Source organism: Neovison vison, chromosome 1 (genome assembly GCF_020171115.1).
Source record: "Neovison vison isolate M4711 chromosome 1, ASM_NN_V1, whole genome shotgun sequence".
Taxonomy (NCBI): Eukaryota; Metazoa; Chordata; class Mammalia; order Carnivora; family Mustelidae; genus Neogale; species Neogale vison.
The window spans coordinates 77,162,448-77,176,658 of NC_058091.1; the positions used below are offsets into that span (position 1 = coordinate 77,162,448).

The 14,211-nt window shown below is 34.5% G+C and overlaps 1 protein-coding gene across 1 annotated transcript in view; it reads left to right on the forward strand.

Moving 5' to 3' along the window:
- TRDN (triadin) overlaps positions 1–14,211 on the forward strand; it is a 297,181-nt gene that overhangs the window by 51,264 nt on the left and 231,706 nt on the right. The window contains 2 exon segments of the mRNA XM_044238841.1: positions 6,562–6,615; positions 10,269–10,325. Of these exon segments, the coding sequence (XP_044094776.1) occupies positions 6,562–6,615; positions 10,269–10,325 (111 nt within the window).

Sequence of the window (14,211 nt, forward strand, 5' to 3'; positions counted from 1 at the left end):
ATCTGTATGAGCACTTTTTTCTGGGCAGCAGCCCCTTCCTGTGGAGTCACTGGGCAAGTCTGTTCATCTCTTTGATTTTCAAAATGGACTTTCAGGGCAGGAGCTATGTGTGTCTTCATGTTTGCTCGAGGTCATTTTTGACATTTCCTTTTGTGATTCTGGGTTTTCCTATTTATAAACAAAGAGATTCACGTTCAGTGGTCTTCCAGATTTCTACCAGCTCTGAATTTATGTGCTTATATCAAATTAAAAATGACTCTAACATCTAGCAAAGTACCCAACACATGAAACACATTCAATAAACATTGAAATAATGAATGAACGAATTAATGAAGCAATCATTTTCCCTGTTTTGTTAATCTCGACTTGACTCCTACTGACAATTGTTTCCTTGGACATTTCTATGTTTATTTTCACATGTATATAATTATTCAGCTTTATTTGGGCTATTGTGATGTCAAATTTATTCGGTCAGCACCAGTTGAAGAATTTGTAGGAACTCCATATTAAAACAAAAACGATTTGTAACATATAATTAGGAAGCACAATAAAATTTATAACATAATAATATAGATTAAAGTAATACAGATTAATTTGGACAATTTGGAAAATGCAAAAAAGAAAGAAAAACAACTACAACCAATTATCCAAAGATAATTACTAATATATTTTTTACTTTCCTCTAGCTTTTCTTTCATTTAGTTTTATTTATTGCATATTGCCTTGGGTTTTTCTGCAACTAAAAATTTAATTGTTATTTTTCAGATAACATTTAGGCTTTTATTTAACCATTAAACATGTCAATTTACTCCTAGATTAAACCAGAAAAGATTGGAACCCAATTGGTAAACATGTAACTAGATGGGAAGACATTATCGAAGATGGTTCCTAGACAAAAGGAGAGTTTTTTAAGGCATTCAAAATACTAGGTATTTGTTAGATCAGCCTGACTTGTTTAGTGTTCAGGTGAAGAGCTGACCTTAGGAGTGGGGAAGAAGTTCACATGGCAGAAGTGTATGCTGATGAATGGCATGTGGTCAACATCGAATTGGGCCAGTCAGTGGAAATGGGGTTATCCTCACAGGCAGTTATTGTAGATGAAAAAACTGGTCACAGCCATTAGGCAAAATACACATTAAGTTATTCACCGTACTTAATTTGTGCCAAACACCATATTGGGCACTAAAAATTCAATGATGTATAAGACCTAGTCCAGTGAGAGATCTAAAACAGCAAACACGCAATTACACTATCTTGTGGTGAGTACCCCACAAAGAGATATCCTGCAGCAGACAACTAGCTGCCTCGGTTGCTGAATAGGTGTGACTGTAGTTTTCTGATAAAGCTTTAGAGGAATGTATGGCTGAAGATTTAGATGTGCACTCTGGAACCTAAAATGGAAGACATAAGAGCTAGGTCAAGGGTCAGTCTTCAAGGAACCAGGTGAGAGCTTGATTGGAAGAGTGCAGAAGAACCCAAATAATTAAAATTGATATTGGTTTCCCAGGGCTCCAGTAAAAAAAAAAAAAGTATCAAAAACTGGATGGCTTAAAATAACAGAAATTTGTTGTCTCACAGTTATAGAGGTAAATTAAATTTATTTGTTACCATCAACTGAAAAATACAGTAGTCTATATATTGTCTCCAACGTTAAGATTTCAGCAGATGGATTACCTCAAAGAGCTGTAAAGGAGAATCTATTTCATGCTTCTCCTGGCTCCTGCTGGTTGGCTGGCAACATTTGACTTATGGATGAACCGTTTTAATCTCTGCCTTCGTCTTCAAATGGTGTTTTCCCTGCATCTCCGTTTCTTCGCCTTGTGCATATCTGTGTCTGTGTCCAAATTTCCCCTTTTCATAAGGACATCAGTTATATTGAATTAAAGACCACTGTAATGACTCCATTTTAAACTGATTACCTCTGTAAAGACTCTATTTCCAACTAAGGTCACATTCTGAGGCACTAGAGATTAGGACTTCAACACGTCTTTTGAAACTATGCAATTCAAGGCATAACAGTCTCACATGAGTCAGAAGAACATTTTTAAAAGGGTATTTTAGAATAATAATCCTGATTGACTGGTTTGGGTTGTTTCTGGGAACCCATTACAGGACTGGAATCATAGGCTGACAAAGGATTTTGCTGAAGATGATGAGCAAAAGCCAAAGAGGATAGGATGTTCAAGTATATCTAAAGATCCTGGCCCCTTATAAAAAATGCTCTCAAAGACCACAGACTAATGTAGTGAGCCTGTATTTTATAAACTTTTACTTTTGCCCTCTCTCAGCTATGCATAATGGACTCTTTAAGGTATCAAATATATTTTCTTTTTCTCTCTGCCAGTGCTGAAAGATAAATCTGGAAAGTGAGGCAAGAAGGCTCTGCACAAAGCTATGTATCACTTCCTGCATAGTAATTGTTCCTTTTGAGGAAGTGATTATAGTTCTGACTGTAGCAATGGAGTCCCACTTGAAGGAGAAATTACCCACATAATTCAATCAGATTCTAGAGTAAAACTGTATTTTGGAATTTGAATATATATCTTGTGATTTGGAGCATATATCAGATGAGCTTTATATATTTGGGTAATTTGCCTAATCAGCACATTAATACATAAACAAATGTAATTTTATTGTGGAAAAAGAAGTATATATTCCAGGATGGATTGTGTATTACATGCTTGGAGAAGCCAGCAGCACACTTTGGTTGTAAGAACAAGTTTCTAGTCTGCACAGGACCTGTGTGGACGAGGTAGCATAGCTTTGGAGGAAGAGTATGATTTGGCAATCTGTTCACAATACTCTTGTTCTTTTCTGCCCTGGCCTCTTTTGAGACAGTGTTTTCTTATCCAGGGACAAAGAAGTTCAGACTAAGGGATCTTCTAGGTTCCTATCAGCTCTAAAATTGTGTGCTTATTTTAAGTAAAAAAAAAAAAAATCATAAAATAATCCTTTAGGAAGAATTAGTAATATAATCTTCAACAAATTTCTCTACTCCTCAAGAGTGCTCTTCTATTGAGTTCATCATTATTGCTTAGAATTTGTAGTTCATCTTGCCTTAGCACAGGATAGAAATTCTACGATTAGTTACAAAAATAAATAAATAAAAACATACAGAGACATACATACTAACCAAAAGCACATCGGACATTTTGTTTAGTGTTGGCTAAAACCTTTGCAAATTAGTACTGAAAAATTTTTGACACCAAATTTTCGATTTTTTCCAACTACTACTAACACAGAAATCAGCAATGAGCTCAGCCAACCTGGCCCTGAACGCCTGCTGGTTTGCTGCTAGGGAAGATTTGGTCGATAAGAACCTCAGGGTCAGATTCACTATGAGCTCTGGTACATTCAGAAAAGGACACAGGGCCTGTCTGGCAGGTTGCCAGGGCCAAGCTCTGTAAAAGCGCAGAACACAGCTTGCAGAGTGCTGGAGAGGGACCACATGGGGTGGGCGAGAGACTGCGGCAGAGTTCAGTTGAGCTGAATGTTCTGGTCAGAGAAAGGTCAGAGTCTGGGCAAGAGCAGGAACAGCAGGGCCATGCCAACTCCAATGCCAAACATCAGGGCCATTCCAACTGGTGGATTCCATTTGTTTTTAATTACCAGTATACCAAAGGGACTTTTGTTTCTTGTAAATAAGGATGACAAACAAATTAAGCTCCAGCAGGTGCAACAAGCTTATTTTGTCCTGAGCTAAAAGTGTCCTAGCTAAGATATAACTTGCCAACAGAGCTGATGACAAGGAAAGTACTTTTTTTCTTCCACATGAAAACTTCTGGTTGTAGTTTCTAAGCAGAGAGGAAGTGCACAAGCAAATGTGGTTGTTGTGGCAAATTACTTTCTTTTATCTTAGCGTAATTATTAAGGCAGTTACTGGTGGTTGCATTGTTTTGATAGAAGTTTTAAAATTTTGCGTCTGAGCTCAGTCTTGCGGAAGTTTGAAGGTTTCATCCAAGAAGCTTTAGTGGCTGTCTGCCATTTTGAACAGCTCCCTAGAGCCCATGGGTCCAGCTGTTTCACTGAGCAGTGTTATGGTACCATTTCTGAGGGGGATAATGAAATTCCAGCATACAGGATTGTGTCTATAAATCAAAACTTAGACTGTGAGGAACCAGATTTTCCCCCAGGGTGACAGGAATGAGGCATTAATATGCTAATTTGAGTCTGAATTCAGCCCCCTTGCTCTTTCAATTTTGTATTAATTCCTCCATTTATGCCTGTGCGCACGTCAGCCAAAAAATCCTTTAGTGGAATGGACAACCAGCTGTCCGAGGTGGGTGAGGTCTGGTCCTTCACAGAAGCAGAGACACAGATTAGGTGTTCTCCTGGGGATCCTGCCAATCAGGTTCCAGAAGCACAGCTTATCTCATGCAAACTTGGTTCCCCCTAGAGAACTTTTAAAAGAGGCTTTGTTTTTGCCAAGATTCTCCTTCAGTTTTCAGCTTAATTAATAGTAATCCAAAAGAACCAAAATAAGCTACCCATGGTCATGTGTAAATGCTGAGGTCCTCTCTTTCTTTTGTGAGATATTTATATTGACCTTAGTAACTCAGAAACACCCAAAAGGACTATTAAATGTAAGGAAAAACAAAGCTTTGATGGTCTAAGGTGTATTTTTTTTCTTCTGTTTCTCACTGGGGTTTAATTATTCAAGAAATTTGATAAATTGTAAATTTTGTATGCCCAGAAGCAAGCAGTGTTTATAATATCTATACCATATCATTAATAAATGGAATTGTATTCGAAGATGAAAATAGTTTTTCTTATAATTTTAGAATTTGGCTCACTCAAAGAAAAATCTATTAAAACTCCACTATGGAGCAGACATAACATGATGAGCCAGGGATACAAAAATAAAATAACCTGGTGTGGTCTTTAAAGAGATTTCACCTACTAGGGAGTCAGATATAGGAACAACAGCAGTAATATTATTTACTAGTTAAAATGGAATTATGCACATGGTTTTGTTTGCCTGTGAAGTAAGTAGAGATCAAAGGACATTTTGCAGTGGAGGAGACAAGTGAGTCAGCACTACAAGGGTGCACTGATAAGAGGAAGTGTGGGAGTAAGAATGTAAAGTTCAAGGGGAAATGCATGGAGATGAGATTGCTTTGATGAGTAAGCATTAAAGCAATTAAAGCAATAAAATATTTTTAGATTTCCTATAGCATCTACTATGTTATAGATACCATGCTAGGCCATGGGGGGTTACTAATATTCATAACAGGTCAAGAGTATAATCAGATTTTCCTATTAGAAATGTTACTCTGAGAGAGAAAAATCTCAATCTAAAGGTTCAAGGGAATAGATAAGATATTATTATAATAATGTAATCATTTTATAATAATATGTAATATATAGTAATATAATAATAATATAATATAATGATAATTATATAATAATGATAATATTATATTATATTTCTAATATAATGATATAATATAATAATATAGCAAGAAGGGCATTCTACTCCAAATTTTGAAATAATCTCTTTCCCTTTTACATTCCTGTCCCCTTACTAGATTAATTTCTTTTCACCTTAACATCCTTAAACATCATTTCTACCAAGGGACATTCCCCAAATACACAGACTAGTGTAAGTCTCTGAATGTCACCCTGAATATTTTCTTCATGGCAATTATACCAACTGCAATTAACTACCTTTGCAGTTGTTTGTCTAACTTCTCTTATTCCTCAGCTTGTTGACATCACAATGACAAGGATAGACTCTCTCTTGACTAACAATCTTTAGCACATAGCAGGTGCTTTCTATATTTTTGTGTAAATAAATTACTGGTGGAGAATGTAATATTGGATTAAAAAAAGATGTGTAAGAGAAATACTGAAAGGTAGATTGAAAGAGATTGGCAAATGAACAAAAGTGGAAAACAGAAGATGAATCCTGGATGACTACCATGTTTCTAGCCTGACAACTGGAAATTCTATTAATAAGAGTTATGGCTTAATTGTGGAGAAAGCTTTTGACTTAATGAATTTATATTAATGAATTGGATCATAACTCATAGTAAATTAAATTTCATTTCCTTTAAAAAGATTTGGTGTCATTCTCATCTCATCCCAGTATATTTTCAAAAATTGTTAATGTGGAATGTTTCTGTGGCAGAGTAACATGTAAAATTTACATTGATTATACTTTGCATCAGATTCAGAAAATTATCTCTCTGTATTTCTGTTTTTATATTTTGATGTTCCTCCAGTGTTGAGCTGGGCTCCTTTGGCATACAGCATGATAAATTTTTAAAGCTTTCTACTGCATGGTATTGAAATTAAAGGTTTGGGGAAGCTAAGGTGTATTCTTACCTTTGCAATTAGACCTGCTTTTGGTACAAGTTTGTGCTTGGGTATGAAATGAAAGTAGAAATAAAAAATTTATAATTATCTTAATATTTAAACATCTAACTATGTAAAAAGTCATTCCAGTTAAAAAAGATTTTCAAAAGCAGCAGATAAGTTTTTGACATCAAAATTGCCATGAAAACATTTCATTATTTATTCTCTTTATTTAAGTGAAAAGTATTGTTTGTTTCTTTCCAGTTGCACACCGAGAAAAAGAAAAAGTAAAAGAAAAAGAAAAATCTGAAAAAAAAGGTATGGAGTTATTCTTACTCTGTTCTTACACATTGGCCCCTCCCCCTTTGAACTCCTCTTTACATCCTATCTTTCAAAATTATATTATGGTATTTTCCTAAGAATTGAACCTATAAAGTAATTTCTAGGTTGAAGTGAATAAAATACATGAGACTCAAACTCTGCTACCAAGTTACTCTCTAGAAATATATCTATTTTTTCCCTGGCAGTTGTGAGATTGCCTTAGTCAACAATGAGGATAATATTTCACGAAGTATTTATCCACTTGATAGGTAAGAAAATATACTTTTTTATTTTAATTTGCATTCTTTGATTACCTATAGGACTGGGATTTTAACAAAATAAATTTGTAAGTATTTGTTTAGAATCTGCAATGCAGATTCCTGTTTAACACATACAGAGACACTGTGAAAAGTTTCCTTCTGCCTTGTTGCCAGCCTCCCAGATCCCATTCCATTCTACCCACACATACACACAACAAACCACTTTGATGATTTTAACGTGCATCTTTCAGAGCCTCAATATGCATGTATGAGATAATATAGGTTACTGTTTCTCCCTGTTTTTTTATGCAAAATTTAATGTGTCCTATATTCTGGCTTTTATAATTCAATAACATAACTTAGGGATCTTCCCATATCAGAAAACAGATATTTTCCTAATTTTTTAAAAGATTTTATTTATTTATTTGACAGAGAGATCACAAGGAGGCAGAGAGGCAGGCAGAGAGAGGGGGAGAAGTAGGCCTCCTGCTGAGCAGAGAGCTGGATGCAGGGCTTGATTCCAGGACCCTGAGATCATGACCTGAGCCAAAGGCAGAGGCTTAACCCACTGAGCCACCCAGATGCCCCTAGAGATTCTATTTCCAAATAGGATCGCATTCATAGGTACTGGGGTTAGGATTTCCACATGTCTAAGAGACGCCAAATCCAGTATTTGTGACACTGCTGGGGTCTCACCCACCAAGGCCAATACCCCAGTGAAGCCCAGAAGTGGGGGCTGGGAAGGAGGGGGCTCATTCTATTAAAAATAGGTTTGTCTCTTAGCAGTTGGAATGATTGCTCTTTCACCAGCTCCTTCACGGAATGGTTTTATTTTCATGATGATGACCTGAGCAGAAGGCAGAGACTTTAACCCACTGAGCCACCCGGGTGCCCCTATTTTCCCAATTAAAAAAAAAAAAAACAACAAAACTTTATGGTATTTAAATGGAGATATTTTCTTCCATTATATCTTTAAACCACTTATTATTTGTATATTGAAGGATTTAAATATGATTTTTAGTGATGTATATTTCTTATGTAACTGTTCACACTCATCGCCCATTTCTCCTGATAATACTTGTGCATGTCATTTGCATATATTTTCCTAGTCTGTCACTTTTTCAGATATTTTTCTCAGGTTTTGTAGTTAAAGTTAGGGTTTCTGTTTGTGTGTATAGATATGTGTGCATGCATATATGTGTGTATGCATGTGTGTGTTTGTGTTTAGATTCTTGAATTTTTAAAGTGGCTAGATATGTTTTTTTTTTTTTCCTTTTGGTGTTTCTGCTTTTGAGTCTTCATCTGAAGATTAATTAAATAGTTACTAATATTTTCTCAAGTTTTTAAAATTAGTTTCATATTTCACATTTAATTTTAATTCATCAAAAATCCATCTCAGTGTATATTGTGAAATAGGACTCTAATATTTTGCTTTTGTTTTAGTAATGTAGGTTATTTGTGCTAGGTTTTGGCTGATTTATATATCCACAATATGCCTAGCCTGCTGAGTTATCTTCTGCGAAACATTCCACTTAGCTGGAATATTTTGTAGTATTTTAGGAATCAGATCAGTTGAAACACTTTTCAATCTTCCTTATTCTATACACATATTTAACATTTTGAATTAAATAATTATAGCTTTATTAATGTTTACTAAGTAATAATATCCATGAATTTCAATATAGCCACAATCTGTTTTAGAAACTGGTGTCCATTTCCCTTCTGCTTCTAAATTATGCAGAATTATTGGCATTAGGTTCTACGTACTCTGACTAAATGAAATAATTCGATATTTCTCACGATTTTTTTCAACTTTCATAGTGGCTTAATATTTTTTGTTAAAACGTAGTTGAGAATTCATTGCCCCTAGATTATAAATGTTAAGGGAAATTTTCAAATTGGAAAGCAGAACAAAATGCTTCATTTTAAGTGTCTTTGATTTGTTATATATCAAAGGAGTTTGCTTTTTATAAAGTTATTATACTGTGGCCCCATGACCTTGTGTGAATTGTGCCTTTCTTAGCTTGGCATAGTGATCCTTCAGCTAACATTGTCATAGCTATCACCCATAACCCCAAATGGTAGTGGAGAAGGCAGGGGGGCAGGCTGAGTGGTTGAGAGGCTGATACTGTGGTGGGCGGGGGAGGGTGAAAGGGGTGAAGGGGTGGGTAGCCATGCACCAGCCCTTTCCTTAGGCCCCCAGTTGCCACTGTCACTTGGCTTTCAAAAGAGGATTGTGCTTTAAACTTTCTGCGAGGTTTGCCTTAAATCTCCAAGATTCTGGGAAACTATTCATCAACTCTATGTTAAAACAATAGTTTTTTAACTACATATTTAGGCACGATTTTTTCTTTTGTAATACAAGCAAACCTGATGGACATTAGTGTTTTTATTATATAGTTGCAGAAATGCAAGTAATTGGGACTCCAATTTTTTACTCTAATAATATGGCTCTTTCCTTAACCCAACTGTCTAATTAATTTTTTTGGTTTTTTCCTTTAATTTTCTATAATTTCTTTAATTCTCATTATTCTCCAATAAATAATACATTAATGCTGAAAAATGTATGGTGGTTTGGTAAACTACCAAACCACACACAGTTTAATATATTTGAACAACGGCTAATCTGCACATGCTTCTGTATGTCTCAGGGTTCCTTTGCTTAATAGAAGTTAGTGAAATAAATTCATGTTGATTTATTATTTTATTACATAAGGATGAGAAGGTATAATGTTTCAGGTATCATGTTAAATACTATTCAATTAAGAAGCTGCACTTGATCAGTAATCATTTGTGATTACATTATACTTTATTGGTCGTTCTCTATCAAAGTTGCTATTTCTTAGGGATTATTTGGAAAAACTTTCATTAGAGTGGAGGACATTTGGTAAAGTAGCGACCACAGATGCTAAGCATTTTTCAATGCAGAAGACAGTCCCTTATAGTAAGAAATTATTCTTCCCCAAATGTCAGTTATGTCCTTGTTGAGAAACACTGTTCTGAATCAAAGCTTTAATTCTGATTTAAATATTTATTTTAATTAATCATAGAGTGTTTCTTCCTGATAAGATAACATCTTTTGACAAATTATTTTAAATTTGTTCTCTCTGTCTTTCCTAAAAACTTTATCTATTTAAAATAATAACTTTAAAAAGGAGAGTGAAACTAGCTTTCAAAATGCTTTCTAAATCTTAATGCCAAGTCTTTTAAATCAGACTTTATACAGTTATTATTACATAGGTATCTTTTTATTTCTAAATAAGGCTTATTAATGTCATCTACTTCAAAATAGTTCATGATTCTGGTGGCTATCATAATTGAGGTAAAAAGAAAGCTTGATCGTGACATCTATTAAAATTATGTACTAATATATAAAATTTTCTGTTTAAGCAACTCACAAGGAAAAAATTGAGAAAAAAGAAAAAGAAAAAACAGAAACAAAGAAAGGTAAATTTTCCCTTTCTTTCCTCCTTCCCTTCTTTCTTCCCTCTCTCCTTCCTTCTGTTCGTTCTTTCTTTCATTCTTTCTTTCCTTCTCCCTCCTTCCTTCCTCCCTCCCTCTCTCTCTTTTTGTCTTTCTCTTTCCTTCCTTCCTCTCTCTCTCTCTCTCTCTTTCTTCTTCCCCTTCCTTCCTTCCTCCCTCTCTTCCTTGCTTGCTTCATACCCAACATGGAACCTAATGCAGGGCTCAAACTCAAAACATTGAGATCAAGACCTCAGCTGAGATTAAATTGGACACTTAACCCAATGAGACAACCAAGTGCCATCCCCCTTTATTATTTCTATAACTAAATTCTTTTCATTGAAAAGATTACAGTTTGGATTTCAGAGAGCTGGATAATTACAAGCATACAACATTTCCTTTACATAAAAATTAATTTTGTCTTACATTTAAATTTGCTATTTGCTATTTTAGGGTACCTAGGTGGCTTAGTCGGTTAGGTGTCTGCCTTTGGCTCAGGTCATGATCTCAGGGTCCTGGGATGGAACCCCACATCAGATTCCCTGCTCAGTAGGGAGTCTGCTTCTCCCTCTACCCTGCCTATCTGCTTGAAATCTCTCTGTCTGACACTCACTCTCTCTCTCTCTCAAATAAATAAATAATCTTTAAAAAAATAAATAAGTACTAAAATTTAATATTTTAAAGATAATAAAACTGAATACTTAATGGAGACTCTGAAAATATGAGAGGAAGATGAAAGTCTTTTCCGCACATTTTGGGAAGAATTTGGAACCCCAAGACCTTTACCCCTTGCTGTCATCCCCATAGATACATTATATTATATGGCAATGAACACTTTGCAAAAGTAGTTAAGGTTGATCTAACATACAGAGATTATCCTGGATTATCCACGAAGATTCATTGCAATCTTAAAAACCTTTAAAGCATAGAGATATGACACAAGAGAAAGATTGAAGTGTGAGAAGGATTTGCCCCCCATTGCTAGCTTGATAATTGAGGGGAGCACGTGGACAGCATGAGAAGAATTTTGTCAACATGTTGAATAAATTGAATCTTCCCAAGAACTTCCAGTAAAAGATGCAACCCTGTTGGCAATTTGATTTTAGCCTTGTGAACCTTAAGCAGAAAACTTAGTTGAGCCATATTATGCCAAGACTTTTGTATTTTGGAAACCGGGAGATATTAAATGGATATTGGTTAAGCATCTAAGTTTGTGGTAATTTACTACTATAGAGATAGGAAACTATCACATTATATTTGGTTTACAGCTTTTGACCAGTAGTACACCTTGAATTAATTTTAGAAGTTTCAAATTCAAGATTTAATTTTTAAGAAGAAAGGTTAATGCATATATCTTGACTGATATTGATATTTTAAGCCATTGAAGATCAAAAGTATCTTAACACTATACCTTCCCAAATCAATTAGAATATCAATGTAATTTTATATATTTTGGAGTATTACATAAATATTAAATTATAAATTTAGTATTCTAAATTTATTTGACAATTGTTTGATGCTAAAAAAATGGATTCTAATTGATAGTTCAATCTTATCTTCTAAATTTAAATTTCCTCTTCCTATTTTAAAATACAGGTTTTATGTGACTGGTATATTTTCGTAATCTCAATTCAGTATTTTCAAGGGACTAATCATCCGAATAAACATTGGAATCTACTTTCCTAATTCAATGTGTTTATCTACCCAATGCAAAATTAAATATTTGAGAAAGATACATTTTTTACTAAATTTTTTCATGAGATTACTAAATTTCATTTTATTAAGATAGATGGATTATAAGCTAAAACTTTGTTTCCTAGAAGGTAGCATGAATTTAGTCTTAAGATAAGATTTATAACTAAGTTTATTTTAGTTGTAAGATAATTAAAAAAGAGATTTATTTTATTCTATTTGGTTCTCTTCGGTTTGACAGATTTGAAAGAAAATAAATTCATATATGAAACCTTAAAACTAGAAGGGACATTAGAGATCATCTCACCTAATTACCTAACTTAACAGATGAAGAAACCAACCTTCAGGGAGAAAAACAATTTGCTCAGATTATATAACTAGTATGTAATTAAACCAAGACAAAACCCCAAGTGAACTGAGTATTAGTCTAGTATTCTTTCAAAAAATAGAGGTTTTCAAGCATCAATTATTCCTTCAACAAATATCTATTTAATACTGTACTAGTTATTTACTGCTGTGAAAAAAATTACCACAAATTTAGAAACTGAAGTCAATTCACATTTATTATGTCAGCTTCATGGGTCAAAAATCTGGTCATGGCTTAGCTCAGTCCTCTGCTTCACAATGTCTCACAAGACCATCTTCAAAATATTAGACAAAGATACAGTCCCATCTGAAAGCGCAACTGGAGAAGGATAATTTCTAAAGTATTTATATGATTGTTGGCAAGATTCAGTTCTTCAAGACCTATTGAATCAGGGCCTCAATTCTTTCTGATTGGTGGCTGGAAGTCATTCTCTGTTCCTTGCCCCATGAGTCTCACTAATATGTAGCCGGTTTCATCAAACTTAGCAGGAGAGCGAATCAGCTAGTAAGGTAAGAATAATCTTATGTAGACTAATCATGGAAGTCACATATTACTTCAGATGTATATACAAATGCATAGGTCAGCCCATATTCAAGGGGAGAGGATTGCACAAGCATATGAGTACTCAAAAGTGGAGATCAGAGACAGGCCATCTTGAGGCCAGCCTGGCCTGCTGCAAATCACAAATATTTTCTTTACATACTTATATTCTTATGAGGGAGATAGATGCGGCAGCACATATATGTATAAATTGTGTGTGTGTATACACACACAAATATAAATTTCCTTTTTATTTTATGTATATATATATATATATATACATTATGTTAGGAATATAGGAAGTACATAGGACATTCTCTTTGCATAATGGGCAATTTTTGGGAAAACAGAATAAGATTGAAAAGGTATTGGTTATAGTATGTGATAATTAAATTAGAAACAAAATAACCTGTTGTATTTGAGAGGTATGACCAGAGTTAAAGTAAAATCTCCCTCTGAAGACTCTGATTGTCAGAGACAGTCCTGTGGAACCCAGCACATTTCATATTCTATTTCAAGCACAACCTGTCCAAAAGTGGCAACTCTCTGAACCACCTCAGGACTTCCTTCCTGGTCCATGTGTAGAACCTCATATTCATTGTGAAGATTAGCCTATTCCTATAGTTCATTAAAAATAACAAAGACAGGGAAGAAGTAGAAGGGGAGATGATGTCATGAGAAGCAAGTGGGGTAAGCCAGGTCCAGGATGTCGAACTGGCTGGAAAATGATGATCTCCAGATATGTGTGTATTGGATAGTAGGGGAGGTTACTATTTATTGATCACTTTCAGAAGACTGTTGTTCTCACTAGTTTGTGTATATTTACATCTCCCCTCATATGTCTTAAAATACATTTTTGGTATCATCCTTGGAGATTAATATGAATAATATTATGCAATTTAGTGTAATGGGGAAATGGGTTAGTCATTTTGGTTCTTCTCCTGCTTCTACTTCTGCCTTATTAGTGGCACTATGTTTGGCAAAAGGTTTTTCATTCCTAGATTTCTCATCTATAAAATGGGTATAATATAGTAATCCCTGCTATACATCAAACCCTAAGTTCTAGGAAAACTCCAAAGAGCTATAGGAATACAGGATATGAGGATTTAATGTTAGAAATCTTATGTACTTATTTTGCAGTGTCCAAATTCTTCTGTTCACATTACTTTTGCTTATCTTCATGGCTACCTTAAAGGAAGAAATAGTGACAGTGGTAAATTTTGTTTTAATGAGAAAAACTGAGGAACAGACAAATGAAGCAGTTGGCAGTAA